The 18,929-nt window shown below is 45.0% G+C and overlaps 1 protein-coding gene across 1 annotated transcript in view; it reads left to right on the top strand.

Annotated features, from left to right (window-relative positions):
• The first annotated feature begins 3,383 nt into the window (after nt 1–3,383).
• The window catches only part of LOC135377664 (BMP-binding endothelial regulator protein-like), a 117,361-nt gene continuing 101,815 nt past the window's right edge, over nt 3,384–18,929 (top strand). The window contains exon 1 of the mRNA XM_064610258.1: nt 3,384–3,551. Within this exon, the coding sequence (XP_064466328.1) occupies nt 3,473–3,551 (79 nt within the window). The 5' untranslated portion in view covers nt 3,384–3,472. The remainder of the gene's footprint in view (nt 3,552–18,929) is intronic.

Raw genomic sequence — 18,929 nt, 5'->3', positions numbered from 1 at the left:
TAGCTCTGAGTACTTTTATCAAATATAATTCGCGAGAAATTGAAGTTTCCCAATTGCACTGCGAAATTTGTCAAGTCAACCTCACTTTTTTTGTTTGTTTGTTTTTTTTTACAGAAAGAGAAAGGGTATGCAGGATTTACCCCATTCTAGCGCAAAATACATTCACTACTACAATGTAATAGCCGGAAAAAAAATTGCGAGAACCGTCCTTTCGAAGAGCGCAAATTGGCGGCCGCGCGCTCAGATCTCCGCAAGAAGCGATGCGAGGAGGCCATGCACCTGCCCTTTCACTTTTCATTTTCCAACCTTCTTCAGATAACGGCAGCACGTTTGCAACGCAAAGTTATCTGAAAGAAGAGAGAGAAGGAAACAGGAAGGGGCGGGCGACCGTTTTCCTTCCGCCGCATCTTGCATTATCTTGACGCAGAACTGAGCGTGGCCGCAAATTGGCGCTCTTCGAAAGGACGGTTTTCGCATTTTTTTCGGCTATTACCTTTGTAGTAGTGAATGTATTTTGTACTAAAATGGGGTAAATCCTGCGTGCACTATCCGTTTCCGTTAAAAAAAGAATAAGAAACGTGAGGTTGACTTGGCACATTTCGGCGTTCAATTGGGAAAATTCAATTTCTGGCGAATTAAATTTGCTCAGAGTGCTCAGACGTAATGGCAAAATCTCCCCCGAGTTGAATAGCGTTGTCCCCATAAGTTCAGACAAATAGATTTTTAAACAGAATTTTATGACACGTTAGGTGAAACACTCTGGATAATGCTAGGCCCAAGTCTTGCGTTTCGAGAGCGATGCAGCTTTCGTGCTTTGTTTGCCAAGTCGGCTAGTAGGGCGCTTCGATCTTTCTTTTCTTTTTTTCTTTTTGATTCTGTGTTAGCGCCGCGAAGCAACTGTGGCTATAAGGGGTGTAAAGATGGAGAGAGGACAGCAGGAAGGAGTGGGGGACAGGGGGCTACTGTGCGTCCTGGGCCGACTTCAGGGAGAGCTGTGCTGGCATTCGTCTGGAAAGTCTGCCGGAAAACCCAGAGAAAAACTCAGACAGCACAGCTGGTGGTAGGATTCGAACCCATCACCTCCCAATCTTTGGGGCCTGATGGGGAAGAAAAAAAAAAGAAAGAAAAGGTTAGCCAGGCAAAGAGCCGACTTGCTATACGATAGCTTATGCGCTGAACCATACGGGATAATGGCCATAATGTATCGGCGGTGCTAGTGGGTACCGGCCTGCCATTATTGGGTTTGCGTGTGCGGGCAGCGTGGGAATGCTTGTAATGTGTTCGGCGATACTACATACCCTCGTTAACGTAACCAGCAACACACGTAAACAAGATCGGAGTCATTGCAATGCTTAATGCCAGCAATGAACGGAACGCGCAATAGATAAGTACATACAGGGTGTCCCAGCTAAGTGTATACAGATTTTTTTAAAATATATGTAACTTTTTCCAAGATGAAATCAATTGCAATATAGCATATGCTGAAGGGCACTCCCTAGGAGGGCATTAGCAAAGTCCAAAGGCAATGTTTTCATTAACTTTCATTAATTAACTTGTTAATTATAAAAGCTACAAAGTTGTCCCAATGAGAACATCTGTTCCTTTCGGTCACCTGATATCGTAGCCGTTTTCAGAACAAAAATCCGTTCCATAGATCGCCCGCAAAAAATTAGTGAAGGAACGCCATTTTTTTCTTTATTTTATTCATTGCGCATCTTCGCAGACGCGTATTTCCTTCATCCCCAACGTGAGAGGGGGAAGGAGCACAGTGCCGCCTCATGCGTCAACAAAACAAAAACAAATGTATCGGGTGATTCTATCGGAGCTGGCCTTATCTTGGGTTGCATGTTCTGTTTCCTTTTAATCTTTTTCCAGGACGCGAGAGGCGATAGTGTGCTCTTTCTCCCTCTCACATTGGGGATGAAGGAAAGACGCGCCTTCTAAGAAGCGCAATGAATAAAATAAAGAACAAAATGGCGTTCCTTCACGAATTTTTCGCGGGCGATCTATCGAACGGATTTTTGTTCTGGAAACGGCTACAATATCAGGTGACCGAAAGGAACAGATGTTCTCATTGGGACAACTTTGTAGTTTTTTATAATTAACAAGTTAATTAATGAAAGTTAATTAAGACATTGCCTTTGGACTTTACTAATGCCCTCCTAGGGAGTGCCCTTCAGCATATGCTATATTGCAATTGATTTCATCTTGGAAAAAGTGTTATATATATTTTTTTTAAAATCTGTATACACTTAGCTGGGACACCCTGTATGTATGGGACAACACGTTAATTGTTTCTCCACTTTTTTTCCCTTACAAACAAACAAACAAACAAACGTTAATTGTGCGGCATAAATGCAGGGTGAAAACGAAAGGATGTACGGGGAACGTATCTGTAGTTTGAAGGGGGTTAGCATGGACATAGCTTATAATAATTCGTGACTTTACGTCGCGAGACAACTATGATCATATAAGCGATGCCACTGTGGTTGGTCTGTGGATTAATTTTGCGCACCAGGGGGTTCTTTAACGTGCGCTGAAATGAACACAACTGCTGAGAGATTGATACTTGTACACCTGCGCATGTACGTGTAGACACACGAACATCTCCTTCTTTTCTTTCTTTCTTTTTTTTTTGATTCCGTGTTAGCGCCGCGAAGCAACTGTGGCTATGAGCGGCGTACAGATGTGGACAGATGGAGAGAGGACAGCACGAAGGAAGGGGGGACAGGGGGGTTAGTATGCGTCCTGGGCCGACTTCAGGAGGAACTGTGCCGACATTCACTTGGACTCTTCAGCACGACCTTGGCTACCACTCGGCCTTGCCGCTGGTCCTTTCTTTCTTGAAGGAGCACGGTGATTACCCGATGATATTTTGCGCAAGATAATAGCTGGAAAATAATTTAGTGGCGAGGGCAACTATACAAAATGTTACGGTACGGTACTCTGAGTACTATACGGTTCCGGTAACGAACCGGTCTAGTGTTTTTATTTGCTTTTTTTTTTTCTTTGTCCCTACAGCTTTTTTTGGAATCGGTGTACAATTATTAACCACATGAGCAACACGTACTGGTTGGCGTACCCCTCGACAAGTTCTGGTGGACAACAGCAAACATCCATCGGTCAGTTATTGCTTACTACTTGTGTAAACACAGAGGAGCATATTGCTTGCGGTCCCTCCCCCTTCGTAGAGAAGCGCCACCTGACCATTCAGCACATGGGGATATGCTAGGAAGCCTACGGCGCACAACCATAACCCAGTGATGCGGTCCACAGCATCCTCCCGCAGCCTCTGAGCGTCCCAACAGATGGTTGCGGAAGTGTTCGTGAGGTGGCGCCGCGCGGCGAGAGCGTCACACTCTCCACAAGAGGAGGCTCGCCCGGCGGGCCGCTGCAAAGGCCCCCGGCGAGGCGGCTAGCTCGTTCGGTCGCTCGTCGCCTGTCCGCCGCTGCCGCGGCACCCTGAAGCAGCATGTCGCGCTACGTCCACGTGCTGCTCACGTTCGCCGTCGTCATTGCTGCAGGAGACTCGAATCATCCAAGCTTGAGAGGTAGGTTCTATGTGCATTCGTTACTTTCGTCAGTCTCTACCTCACGCGCACCTCGTCGTCGATGCATTTCTCCTGCGGACCGCAACATTGTGCGCGCTCGCTTGCATCATAACACGATCCGTGACCGTCAAGATCGATGCAACAATTCCTGGAATGGTTTTGCTGATAACACTGGTTGCGGATGCCAGAGTTACAGAGAGGAGGCAGTGCATTTCGAAAGCAAAAAAAATGCGGATTACATTGTTTTTTATTAGCGGGTCAGAAGGGTTTAGCCCATACGTGTCTTGAAATTTGCCGGCCATTAATTACATCCAGTGACAGATGAGTGCATCGCTGTGACAGTCGAAAGCACTCAGCAAACCACGCATCGTCGAATGTATAGTAAATGTAGGCAAGTGTACGAAATTTTGACTATTCTGGCAGCATTTTTAAGGTGGTTGCTGGACAATTTTTCGACTATGAAATTGGGTCAGGCAGTAACCGTTAACGCGGTTACTGTCGACGGCGCATGACTTCATGATTCCCATCGTATCCTGTCTCTGTTGCAAGATGGGAAACGCGAGCTGCAAATTAATAACTTACCGGAAAACATGAAAGCAGCTGACATACAATCTGAAGTCGTTCGTAATACAGGTTCTTGGCGCGGAACTATCGACACTCTTTTGAGGTGGAGTACAATTCCGCTAGATCTTTCCAGTGTCGATGCGCGCCCAGTATGGTGCTTTATCGTTGGCCGAAGCGCTCCACCGGAATTCCCTGCTGTTGAGAATTTGTTGTTGTCGCTTCTTCGCACTTTGCATATATCACGAACTGAATTGGGAACGATGCATTTCTGTACGCATGCGGAGAAAACAGCGGCTGCAAATGTTCTCATATTAATCGATGCAATGACGAGTAAAGTAAATGGCGGGACGTGTTTCAATAACGAGGCAGCGAAGTTGACGCAAAATGCTTACTTGTTTCTGTCTTTCTTGTAGGGCTTTTTTTCTTTTTTTCCTATGAGCACACATTACACATAGGGCACTTTGCCTGTTTGCGGAGGGGAACAAATGCAGACTGAGCATTTGGACGTTTGATTTCTTGTTCAGTAGCAGCCTTATTATTACGTTATTCCGTGCTATTTTATATGTATTTCGGTTGTGTTTTTCAACACACTCGTTCGTTCAGCGCCAACTTCTGTGACAATATTTCAAAAACTTGCGACGTTATTATGATGTGTCTTATGTATATATTTAGGCAGTAATACTTCCTCGTGGTACTAACTGATATTATATTGCAAAAGGAGAACAGTGAAAAAGTAGTATCGGTGCTAAAGCTTCTGTACCAAAGCATCACGCATCTACCTGTGTAAGCAAATAAGCACTGTTTATGTAAAAAATGGCGACCTTTCGCATGATCTCTCTTACCTCCTATCAAGAAGAAGAAGAAGATCGTTTCTTGGCCTCCGTGATGTCTCAACCGTATTCAGCACAGGTGATCGAAAGAGATTACGTGGGCTTTCACCCGGTAATAATCCCCATGGCGAGAGAAATTGGGCCTAAAGCGATTACACGATTCGCTATGGAATGTTAGCTTTCTCTGCGATGTTCCATCGCACTGTTAAATTGTGGCGATGGCCAACTTCAAGTGAAGTTTCTCACATTTTTTGTAACTGCTATAACTCGTTCTTGACAAGTCGAACGGGTCGAATTTTCGTGCTTTAATCCGGAGGAATTTGAAGGATATCACGAAGCGAACTTTCTAAAGGGCCTGCTCTGTCAAAGGGTGTATATATGCGTTCCCATTTTAGCGATATTAATTATGGCAACCTTTATATATTTTATGACGATGTCTAACGGTAGGTACATGTTCCCATGTACAGTGACGAACAGGGATTATGCTTTTTACCAGAGCTCACTGACGCAAACCAATGGATATATGGAAACGTGATACGCGAGAGTTTGCCGTTACTTGGGCTCAGTGACGCAGGAACTATTGTGCATAGGAAACAGAAAACAAGCGGCGCGTACTCCAATAAACAATAGGAAAGTGCGCGTAGGATGAGACATACCTTGTTCTGATATTCTATGCAACAAAGTTTGTCCGAGCATCATTCAAATTCAAATGTTCAACAATGAAATGCTCCACTGATGCGGTTCAGCACTACGTGCCTCACTGCGTTGAGAACCCGATTTTAGCATGAACTCTCATTTGTTTTACTGATTCCCTGAATCGCTTTTCAATTGACCCGTGGGTGTCATCATCAAGAGCGTTCGCGTGGAATCATATTGTGTGTTCGCATATATATGCTGCTGTTTCAGCATCTCTTAGTTCTGTTGTGGTCAACATTCGAGCCAGGGACGACGGTTGATTCACACCGCTTTCCAACCACTGTACCTCGCATTGACCCGCTGAGGTGTATCTATGTGCGGTCTGTCTCGACAACACTTCTGGTACACCATGTTACCTCAGTTTTCTTTCTGTCGGCATCAACGGCGTATGTGCATGCCATGAACTATGTGTATACAGCCCTGGATTCCTCATGGATAACTATCTATGACACAACTCATACACTTGACCATGGGCCGTGCAAGTTGATTCGCGGCAGTCACGTGCAAAACACTTGAAAAAGCCAGAAAGTGGTTATGGTGCGTCACAAATACTAAAACATAAAAGGCCCTTGGCGTAGAGTATACGCAGAAAAGCATGTAAGATATATTAAAGTGACACATATTTCAGATTGTTGAGTATCGGGCATCAGAAAATTTCGCAAATATGTACTAATCCTAACATGAGCTGCATGTTAAAAAATTATGTCATATGGCTTTCAATCGTTTGAACGTTCTCCTGACATCGTCCCTCGTATCCTTCTGAATGTGGCGGCTTTCTCGGAGCTCGTCATGCACCAGCATTGGACGTGTCTAACTTTTCGTGAACTATTTTCCAAACTGTACTTGTGGAGACGCTAATCTCTTCAACTATACTCGGGGAAGTTTCATTTGTCTATCCAGCGAAAGTAAAGCCCGGACGCTCCTTCCGCATTTTTTCGGGTGCTGCTCCTACGTGTCCTCTGGAGTGAGGGTCATCTTCTGTGGGCTCTGCAAATTTCTTCAACGCCTAGCCCACAAATTTCATCGTTTGTACGACGAAGGAGCGAACTCATGAACTACAGCCGAAGCCGATGCATGCTTCAAGCCGCGTCACAGCACGCGCACACTTGTTTCAGCGCTCTCGTTTTCTTTCATTCATGCTGAGGTAAAAAGGTCATCCCTTCTCATTGAATAACGGCAGTCGAAGAAAAGGCACCAGCATCAGTGGGATTCGAACCCACAGCCTCCAATTACCGGTCAGAGATGCGTCCCTTTGGAGCGTCTTTGACCGGAAATCGGAGGGTGTGGGTTCGAATCCCACCGTGCTGGTGCCATTATTCAATTGAAGAGTGCAACTGGGCGTCGTGAGTCTTGTGTTGTGTTCATCCTTCCATGTTTATTTGCCTCCTCTACTACTAGGTCATCCCCTCGTGTGTCTCCAAGCTGAAATTTTCTACCATTTCCAACTTTCACCGCAATACACATCAGAAGACCCGTGGTCACGACCGTACCGTGTATACTGTGCTGTGCTCCAGTGTGAAAATAATGAGCTACCTCTGCTGAGAGACACGTATTCTGCTCCAAAAGGCAGATCGCAATATATCGCAACATATCCAAGTCCTCTATATCACCCCGTGTCAACTGGAGGACACAGTAGTGACTGACACTGAACAACGCCAAAACCAAGTCTCTGGAATCACGGTGGCGCTTCATGTCGAAATGCTGCGCAAAAATTTCCTTAGATAATGGAAGTATAGCAACGCAAATACGCACTGTGCTCTCTATAATACGCTGTCTGACGATATAGGAGAAGAAATGTCACGATGTCACGCGAAGAGTACCTCCTACAATAAGTAGATCTCCACGAGTACTTTACGTATATCCTGCTTTAAAAGTATTTAGCAATACACCAATATACTAGCAAAGGTACTTAAGAATAACACCTTGACTACGACACCCAAGGCACGTAGTCCTGGATAAATTACGTTAAATAGAAAAGTTTGGGCCACAGTAACGCTTAAACAATACTGTTTCTCATGGAACAAGAACTTTTTTGCTGTTGTCACCACAAGTATAAATGCCACGAGTGTATTCCTGCGTGTATGTTCTGAACGGTAATGTTCTTCATGGCCAGTCACATTGCGTTGAAGAACTAATCGCGTCGTTTTTGTGTGGGCGGCATGTATAGTCATCATGCAGCACGAGGGGAAGGTGAGGTTAGAATCGGTTGCTTCTGTCTTGTAGGCGGGGGGCGTGTTGTTTGCGTGGTCAAAAAGCGTCTGGTATCTAAATTCTTCACCGGCGCAGCCAACGCTCACTCCGTCGCAAAGACAGAAGCGATTGCCTGATGGGGAATCACGGGTATAAGCTACGTTTGAGGAGAAAATCAGATTTCAGTTAGAATTGGTAAAACTCCCAGCATACGCTAAAGAATACGCGGACCATGTGTAGAAGTGTATCATCTTCTATCGCGATTTAGAGCACATTTTAGCGATTTTGATTGAATACTAACCTGTTGCAAGTGTAAAGGGACATCTATTAGTTGACTACAAGCTAAAAACAACCGAAGTTGTAGTTACCGGTGCATGCAAAACAGAAGATCGCTACAGTTACTTGTGTGGAGCTACCTTAGTTACTACAATTTCATACAGTGGGTAACGATGTGGCCCAAGTGGGAAACGATGTGGCTTAGCCAAAAACACCGGGTGCAAAGATGTGATTTCTACTGTTTGGCATTATAGTCGTGGTCGCCATAAGAACGGCACCCGGGATGCAGTTGATGATATCTCATAGAAGACTGCACGTAGCCATGTAAATAACACTCTCGTTCCTTTCAATGTGATGCCCTAGATGAGATGAATATAGGCTGAGGACGGATAAAATGACGCAAGTACTGGCGAGCCACCTGGTGGCGAAACTTCGCAATAGATGCCTGAACGTCGGCAGGCAGTTGTGTTGCCTTTGTGTGCCCACCTTTTTAGTGCCCACCACGCTTTTAGTAGTATTGAATACACACGCTTTATAATTTATTGTTGAAGAAGAATTTGAAGAACGTTGGCGAAGTTCGCCAGATATCTTTAGATTTAGAACTGTACAAGGGTGATGTTCGATACGCGCACTCTGGGAACTCTGCGTTCGCAGAGCCCTGTCATTTACTATATGAAAGGTAGTTTCCTCCTGGCTTCGAGGGGGGTAGATGGCAGGGGTGGTAAGAGAGAGAGAAAAAATAGTGGCGTGGGCTCCTTATCTAAGGGCCCGATACTCCAGATTGTCTGAAGTAGTGGGATTTAGAATGGAAGAATATGGCGAGTCCGTGAGATGTCTTTGCCTTTCGAACCTTCAAGTACCTTCAGTTCGAACTATTATCGTACCCAATCATCCGCTTTATTCCTTCCTTGGGTGATTCCATTTCAACTCAGGCAAGGCGGTCCGGGCACCCTCTGTGATTTTTACGGAAAAAATATACGTTGTAGCCTGACTTAGAGTGAGAATGTAACAGCAAGTATTTTTTTCTCTAGTTGTCGTAGTTGCCGAGAAAAAAATCTGGAAGAATATCGCCGGTCCGGCGCTCGGACATACGCGCAATCTACATTTCTGTGTTGTACCCTTGTGTAACCGTCGTGCTTATTTCGACGTCCTGAAGAGAAACATTCGACTCTCTGTAAGCTCAAGTATGCACAGTGGATAGAACGAGCGGCTGTGACGAGCAAAATGCGAATACTGACGCGTGGAATTCTCACAGCGCTTCCATGGCCATCACACGCAGCAGAGTCTGGCGCTGAAACTTTGGCGCGCTATCACTTTTATTGTGCAAGGAAAAAACCTTCTATTTTCTGTAGACTCACATATCATATGCTGGACCGTGGGCCTTCAAAGTTTGAAGAATATTCGAGTTGAGGTTTTTGAGATATGGGCGCTCAAAAACCGCATTTTTCCAAATGTTACGTGTGGTAGGCGCCTCCATGCCTAACAGAAGTCTGACCTAGGCCCCTAAATTTGATACCAAATTGTAGAGCTCAGTCCCCCCTATATGGCAATACAGTCAAACTCCTTTATAACGAACTTCAGGAGACCGCGGAACATCTTCGTTGGAAAGGTAACTTCGTTAAAACGGATGTTTCAAATGAAAAATGCCTTAGTCTTCTTTCAACTTGTTTCTGATCAAAACGCACCTCAGACATAATACCTAGAGTACACATGGAACCTTATCTCTGTTTTGACCTTTTTACCCCCTCGTTATTTCGGTATATTCGTTATAAAGGAATCCGTTATAAATGTCCGAAGTATTCATTGAATCCTATGGGCGCCTGACCGGGCCGCGAAAAACGTTCGTTATAACGGCGTTCGTTGTAAAGGAGTTTGACTGTACCTTTCTCGTTCCATCAGCGTGCACAGAAGTGCCGCAATGTGCGCAAGAATATGAGCGATTTTCGTCGTCGCCGCCAACTTCGCGTATTTTTAGCTGCAAAACAGCACACTTCTCGCAGGAATTAAACAAATAAGTTACAAGCCAACATAGTTGACAGTGCGGGGAAAATAATTCAAAGGTGTGAACGCTTTCGTTGGAAAGGTATTGAACGCCGAAAACGCTACGCTTGAAAGTGCGCCGGACCGGCGATATTCTTCCGGATTTTTTTTCTCGGCAACTACGGCAACTAGAGAAAAAATACTTGCTGTTACATTCTCACTCTAAGTCAGGCTACAACATATGTATATTTTTTCCGTAAAAATCACTGAGGGTGCCCGGACCGCCTTGCCTGAGTTGAAATGGAATCACCCCCTTGTGCATCCCGTGAACGTCTTTGTGCTCTCACAAACCAGAGTCACCAGTGGCATGGCCGAGCGCCGTTGGTGGTAGTCAAGGTCGTGCTGAAGACTGGGAGGAGGTGGGTTCGAATCCTACCACCGGCTGGGCTGTCTGAGGTTTTCCCTGGGTTTTCCGAAGACTTTCCAGACGAATGTCGGCACAGTTCCCCCTGAAGTCGGCCCAGGGCGCATACTAACCCCCCTGTCCCCCACTCCTTCCTATGCTGTCCTCTCTCCATCTGTCCACATCTGTATGCCGCTCATAGCCACAGTTGCTTCGCAGCGCTAACACGGAATCAAAATCAAACAAACAAACCAGAGCTAGGCTAAAACCGCGCGATGCGCGCCTCTGATATGAGTCTCCTGGCAGACTTAGAAAGATGGCATTAAAACATCCCTACCAATACCGTCGGCGGCCTCTCGTAACAAATCTCTATATTGATGTTATATGCTAGATCGATTCATAAAAAGTTGTCAAGTTATAAGAAATAGGGAAAAATCTTTTTGAGATAGCTGCTAGCATTATCAATCATCTCTCAAAAGGACGACCACGGATGCACCAACTATATTTTTGACTGAATGATTCCCGTTTTTTCATTAAATAAAAGGCACGGATAAGGGCATGAATAAGTAAAAGACATGAAAGGCAATGAATAAGTGATGCTTAGGACTACTTTCTCTATGTTTTTTTCTCGCGCTGTCTCTCGAAAATATTTGGCACATCCACAGTCATGCCTTTGAGGAATGATTGATAATGGTAGTAACTAGCTCAAGAAGATTTCCCCCTATTTCTTCTAACTTGACAGCTTTTTATTAATTGATCGAAGGGATAACATCCAGAAAGAGGTTTACTGCCGGAAGTCGACGTTAGAAAATGGTCCAGACGTCCACAACATCATAAGAAGGATAAGCGAGTTTAGGCCAAAGTCTGCAGGTATCCCAAGCTTCAGTAATCTGTTTGAATGAGTCGAAGGGGTACAGTGACTCAGTGCCACAAAACGTTAAAGAATACAATCAACGCTGAGGTAAGGGTTCGTCTTTGAGGAAGGTGGAGCTTCCATCGAAATATGGACTGCATTCTGTCTTTCCTGCAGTGTCACTACATAATGTGTTCAATATTGAATCAGTCGCTTCGACTCCAATGTGAGTCCCGCGCGTGAAACAACCGAAGAAATCGCATGGCACTCGCTGACTTTACGTCTACTGCCGTCTTTCGGATCATTGCTTGGGCATTGATGAGGCTTAATTGTTGTGTTTGCTTTATTTGTTCGTTCAGCCTCTGCAAATTACGTACCCGAAGAAATCATTACGATTGGTTGTATTCCCACGAACGTAATGCGTTAGTCGCACCACCACCACCTAGTCGCACTTCTTTGCCATGCGTCCAATAAGGCATGAGAGAACTGATGTTCTGAGGCTGGAACAACATAGAAAGGACAAACACATACAAAGCCTCCGTGACTTCCGTCTTTCATCGTCCAATAAGGCGCCTGTTGACTGAATCGTTCAGTCCCATAATCATTCTCCAACACCATAAAAATTGTGAACCAACATTGAAACAGGAGTAGAAGGTCCGACGATTCGCTCCCGCTCTGATCTTCCAACGTCCTTGATATATCACATTCCATTCGGAACAGCATTTCGAAATACGACTAAGGGCGAAATAGCTAACAGAACTGTTCCTGTTTGCGACTAAGGGCGCAAACTGGAAGTTTCAACAAACGCGTGGCTATCATCGAGTCTCGAGAACGAAGTGCCGCCTGATCTACAATGCTCAACTGTCATCACCATCCCATTCGATTATTTTTAAAGTACAATCAGTACAACGCTGTGGCGCACTCGACGGTACGCACAGGTAGTACATGTGAGACTTGGAACTGGCCGTCCATCGGAGCGAACAGGTAGCAGCAGCGGGGTCGTGAAAACTTTCTCCAAATCGCTTGCAACGAAAGCGCCGCGTCGTACGGTTCTCGCATGAAACGAGGAAAGGCAACGTGAAAACGTCCACGGCATACATAATGAACGTACGCGATACACCTTAATGTAGAGCGTTAACACCAGGTGGAGGTTTTAAAGGCGTGGGTACTCAGGGATTTGCAAGGGATTATAGGGGAGTAGGAATTCTGTAGGGTGTGGGACACTCCTGGTCAGCTGGCTACTGTCATGTATTTTATATCAGTTTCTTTCTTTTTTTCTGTTTTTTAATGGGGAGGGGGTTATATATCTTCAACGGCGGTTCTGGGAAATTCCTGGTAGATGACGCGTTTCTTCGAGTTCTTTTGTTCTCTTTATTGTTCCCATTCTCTATGCTAGGATGCAGCTTGTAAACTCTTTTATGTTCCGCTTTGCTTCTAAATCGCAAGGAAATATGTACTCGAAGAAGTTCATATTTCATACGCTTCATATAACAAATAGAAATAAATGAGGACACCGGGTAAACTGTCTTCCCGCTCCACTAGTGGCATAGCTTATAACTCTTTGCATCGTAAATCTGGGAAGGCGCTCCAGTGGACCATGGACGGCCCATAACTTTCCGCACTGATTTCATTTTATGAAGATAGGGAAGACAGCTCTGATGTGGTTGATTGATAATGCGAGGTTTCAAGCCGCAAGACAACTATGATCATGAGCCGCACGTCGATCTGTGGATTAAGTCTGCTCCCCTGAATGTTTTTAAGCGTTCGCCGAATTATCTGCACACGGCACGTCATTTAGGGCTTTTAGGGAACGCTGCCTGTATTATGCCACCAAGTCCGGAGACGTCCTGGGTCGGGTCCAAACGCGCACACATCACTAAGCCACGAAGAACCGCCAACTCTAGAGAAGGTCAAAAATAATAAACAAGTTGAATTAACCTTTGGGCGAAGTTCAGTGTGTGGCCGGGAATCGTAAGATGAAGATTCCTGGCGATCCACTAACACTGCTGTTTGATTGACCAGCTTTTCAACGTCACTACGAGAGGCAGCACGGGTTCAACAGGTCACGTCATTGCGTAATATCGCAGCAATCAATCCCTCTGCACCACTGATTGCACGATCGTACGTGTCACTTTTAAGAAAGCACCCTTTTATTCTTGTGGTTTGTCCTCCTTGGGTTTATACCGTGCCAGTGCAGAACGCGTGCTGTTCTACCTCAAGGGGATGGGCTTTTCGGAGAAATGGTAAATTAGATAATGTTGATTAATGTGCAGAGAAGCAGCATATTCTTCACGTACCTGATTTATAAATATCGGACGAAACAACAATACTAAAGGCATTGGAACGTTAACAAAGTAAACACCGTGAGCCCGTCCGAACATTTGCTGCAACTTTGTCCGTTGACACCCCATGACATTGTCATCATATTATTTATTGAGTGTCTTTGTCCGTTGAGTGCATGACACGAAGAATTCGTGACCCACTGTCACTGACATATTCAGCAACGATGTTACCGAGGGTAAAACCGACCGCGCTAAACAAACATGCACGCCAAAAAAAGGCGAAATATAGAATCCGAAAATTTAAGAAAGAATGAACAGCAGTTATCTTGTGTGCCTCTGCTGGTTTCGTGTTGTGAACATGCAACATCGCTCCAGAGACGATGTTTTCCAACACGGCAGTGGAAAGAAGCCTGCGAGCAGTTCCTTAATTATCTAAGCCAACAGCAAGAAAGATTCGCTAAGGAATTTCGCGACACCTCAAGTTCCTCTAGTATGATCACATTTGAAAGATATCATTCTCAAACGCCGAGGGCGTCATTATTAGAGGAGCGTGAATGCCCGTTCCCTCCATTTCTTTTTCATTGAAGAACAGGCGAAAGGTGAATGGAAGAGCGCTCCACTCAAGGGACACACGCCATGTGTACTGTTCCCCGAAACCTGGTGGTGCTAGTGGGAACTACCTCATGGCGTTTTCTCGGAATCCCGCAGAGAAAACAACAGGGACCGATATCTAACTAGTCTGTAGCGGAAGCCCCAAAGCCCCTCCTTCGCGGCCGCAAAAGGCTCTCCCCACACTTCCTCGGGGAAAAAATGGCCTTTGTGAAACGACGGCTGCTTTCTTCCGACACCTATTATACCTCTGTCTGCAGTTGACGACTGAGTTTATCGTTTGCATTGCTTCATGCCACACGTCACTATCGCCGACAATGTGGCTTACACTTACGCTCTCAGCCATGCTGCAAGAAAGGGTGGAAAGAACTCTGCGATGCTACAGGTCCGCGACCCAGTCCTTCCTTTTGCAACCCGGCCGAATGACTTAAACCGCTCTTGCTGAGTAGTCCACGGGCTCCTGGAGAGCGAGACCATCTGGTAGTGACGAATTCGAGATGGCAAAGAGTGGTGTTGCACGCAAAAGTTCATAACGCTACAGTAGTGCTAGCCTTTTGAGGCAAAAACATGCCGCTGTAATACCATGCTTTGGTCGAACACGACTGTATAGTTACCACCACTCGGACTCCCCGATTCTTCCACTGGCCTCCTCCGAGCGCTAACAATGCTATCTGCGATCAGTGGAGTTGTAGAGTTGAAGGCATTTTACGTGCATAAGGACGAAGTAAAGTAACGTGTTCGTTCTCAAGCTCAAGGTAAAATGTCTTCAGGTATGTTTCACCATCTCGTTTGAACCTAACATTATGCTCTTTAGGTAGCGTACGGAATGACAGTGGCCTCAATAAGTGATAAATGATGGCCGTTATTTTCTTTTCTTTGTGCATACTTTGTTTCAATGCATTATCCATTAGCTCTATAAAACTGTTATCGGGTTAATTAAGTCTTTCATTAATTAACATTGTGGCCAACTAATATAGACGGTAGTCAGTAATTAAAAGAGATTGAGGACGCACTTCAGGAAACGCCAAGCAAAACTGTGTAGTTACACATGACTTAGTTGAGTCTTGAGTGTGAGTGAGGGCCCTCAACATGTGTGTGTGTGCTCCGTGCTTTAGTTACTTTAGTCGTATGAAAACTGTGCCTTTCCCGGTGACATCGACATATGTGACAGTTGTTTGTCCATGTACATACAGTTGAACCTCGTTAATATGACCACGACCGTTCCCGCAGATATTGGTTATTGACCCGTAGAAAGACGAAAATTGGGAGATGAACACTGTCAACCACAGGCCTTCGTTTTCCCTGTAGGGCCCACAGAAACATATTGCCTGTATAGAGCGCATCACGTCCGAAAGCATGAGAGAATGATGTAGAAGTGTTGCGGTACCACTTCCCACAGAAGCCCATGTATAGAAGCCTTGTCTTCACAATTTCATGCTTCCCGTTGTGATGCTCGTAATCTGCTTGACGTAGCGACGCACAGTAGCGGGCAGTCGCTTGTTTGACGTGTTAACACGGCGCGATAAATTTCAAATGCGCTTCACATGCTCAGTGTACGTTTCATTTTGTGCCCAGAGATGGCGGCAGCGTCGAAGCTGGTACGTTAGATGGAATGTGTAATATTCGTAACAAACCTTGAATGCGCGAATCTGTTGCTTGATGCGTTTGTAATAAATACGTAAGTTAAGAAGAAGAGGAAGTACAAAGATCCCATGATAGGCAAGCCTGAGCGATGTGCAAGACACGTAAACAAACACAAACACGAAGGCTCCTTCGTGTTTGTGTTTGTTTACGTGTCTTGCCCATCGCTCAGGCTTGCCTATCATGGAATTTGTCCACCAGCTAGCCTGCATTTACGCCATTCTGTCAAGTACAAAGATGTTTGAAGATGCTTTATTATAAGCTGTTTATTATAAGCTGTGTCGAATGTCCGGTGAGTTAGGTACTAAAAAAAAAAAAAAAAGCTACAGCATCGCATGCCACAGCAAAAAGTACAGTTTCAAATCTTCGTTTCATAGAGCCCCTTTTTGTTTCAAACATTATCCAGCATTGTTCTGTACGCACAATACGTTGCACAATTCTATTATAAAGCGTAACGGGTTGAGTGCTATCTCGTTTTTCTTTTCTGTCTTCTTTTCTTCTTTTTTTGCCAGGAAGTTGCACGGGTGTGCTGCCGACCTTGTTCGTGGCATTAGAAAGACTATACAGTAGTGTAGCTTTATTGCCTAACGTACCCCAGAAGTATTTTATTTGTGACGCTTACTTTTAATATAGTAGCGTTTCTTGCAGTTGCTTCCTTATGGACCAGATTATTTACCTAATGGTTCCGCAGGCTTGTCCTATGATGGAGTGGTGGGGATACAGTGATTGCAATCTAGAACAAGGCTGCAGGGAAAATGCCTGGCGTGCTTTGCCCGCCGGGAATTTCATAGGCTGATTGCTTATTGGCTTTTGATCCTGTTTCTGCGCATGATTTCACTCTTAATCGGTGCAGTTATCTTGAAGCTGACGCCAACAAGTGATTGCACTTGATACAGTGCCGAGTATTATCGCGCTTTAGTCGATGATTTCTAATAAGTGGCATGTGGCAGCTCTGCTTTCCGACGCAGGCAACGTCATTGGGCATTTTTGGAACAAGGAGCCCAAGCACTTTGGGGCACAGAAGAAGGTCGTCACTGCGTATGTTCGATTCCCAAACAATATGTTTTGCGCAGTGACGACTCCATATTTATTTGGGGCCTCTATTCTAAAGCTTCCCACTGTCATGTTTGGAACGTGCATGTCTATACCCGTGTTCAACCTAAGAATGGCACGAAAAATAGTTCCTCATCTCTAACAGAGTTACTCCGGCGGAGAAATTATGCTGCAGCGCCACCAGGTGCCGCCTAAACTAAAATGTCCTGGGGATTTGTATGGGTCATCACTGTAATCTCCGTGGGAGAAAGACATTTCTCCTATGGGCATTCCGTCGACATACACGAGTGGCCGGGGTTCGGATCTTCCCTGGAACTTCCGTTCCCTGGCAATATCTGGATGTAACGCGGAGCTACGCGGATATTACACAGAGTTTGTGCATATACACGCGGTATGCTATTTCATGTTACCAAAACAAAACGCAGCGACAGTCGATAGGACCATTAAGTCCACGAAGCTTTAAAAAATTAGGAAAAATCTTTCCATGGAGCAGTAGTGCAAACAATACTGCCCCGCGACCGTTCGGCCGTATTCCAATACACGGTCTACCAAGGCAGGCTGACTTCTGCCCCTCTCCTCACGTAAGTTCACTCCGTTCCAAAGAGAAAACAGACTCACGGCTAGTCTTGATAGCTTCCGCGATTTCGAGAATCCTGCTCGCTTCTGATTCAAATTGTAGGGTGAGGTGTCTAAGTTTAATTCGATTACGCACACAAACGACACTGAAGTATGAAATTGCTTGTAGTATTACCCCACGATCAACATAACGTCTGCTTCTTATCGGTTTCGTTTGGGATATTCAGTTGGTCGTCCGAAAGTCAAACATCCGCACTGCTACAAAATCTCGCGGTTCTCTCTCTTCCCCATGAAATGCTCTGTGTATCACTGCTAGGAAAAAAAAAGGTATAAATAAGGTATAATAATGGGCTATTATACCTCTGGAGGGTATAGAAGAGGTACAAATTTTCGATTTATACCTCCAACCCTCCTCAAGGGTATCAAAGAGGTTAAAGGAGGGCTAACGTAACATAGTTATACCTCATGTCATGACCAGGCGTTTATACCCGGTACCAGGATAGATCCCTGAGGCTATATGGCTTCTGCGTTTTTGTACCTTTCTGCTTTTGTATACCTTTACTTCCGCAACGTGCTGTATCACATCATTATTATTATTATTTTCTTGAGACGGTGTCATCTAAGTTAAACGGATATTTAGTTAAGAAACACAGACATAAGATACAGTAGTATCTGGATCCACATGGTGAGTTTATGGTTGTATAATATCTGTATACCTGCAATGATTAAATCTAGACGTCCTCACCCTTAGAGTCGCTTACCAGGCGAAGGCTGCTCTACAGTTTGTCAAGTCGACAGCGGTATATCAGTATTTGTTGCCCGTTAAATGTCTATCTCGCGATACACGCTTGATGACCACGCAGTGCCAAACTCGCGGAGCGGTCTTGCTCCTTGACATTTTTCTTTTGTTTTGGTTCAATATTTTTTTTTACATGGGGAGTAATGTGCACGAGCTTTGCTTTCTACTTCACACTCATATTCGTTTACGCGTGTTTGTAGTGCGTGTGTGTGTGTCAATTTTTTATTTTTTGCTTTTCTTCCCTCCAAAGATGATTTTTCTAGTTCCCTCCTTTAAAGATTTGTCGAACACTGGATTAGAATATACCTCTGCAGCGGTATAATTTGTGTACCCAAGGGGTATAAATTCTAGACCTCCACTAGGGTCTAAACTGTTTATACCTAAAAGGTATACATTTTTCTAACAGTAACATCCGGTCAAGGACGTGATTTGGACAATCTTTGAAACAGCCGGTTTGGGACATACTGCGGATATACAACCAGGGGCGTCCATCTATGATACTGCCAGGGATTTTCGGATACGGACATTGGGATCTATTTCGGACGCACACAGGATAAAGCGTTCTGACTGGGAGGCTCCTATATTTTGGATATCTGCGCAATAATTGTCGCGACGTAGAGTGACGA

This window comes from Ornithodoros turicata, chromosome 1, assembly GCF_037126465.1.
Source record: "Ornithodoros turicata isolate Travis chromosome 1, ASM3712646v1, whole genome shotgun sequence".
In the NCBI taxonomy this organism is placed as follows: Eukaryota; Metazoa; Arthropoda; class Arachnida; order Ixodida; family Argasidae; genus Ornithodoros; species Ornithodoros turicata.
The sequence above is the reverse complement of the archived record's forward strand: the minus strand, read 5'-3'. Positions and strand labels throughout refer to the sequence as shown.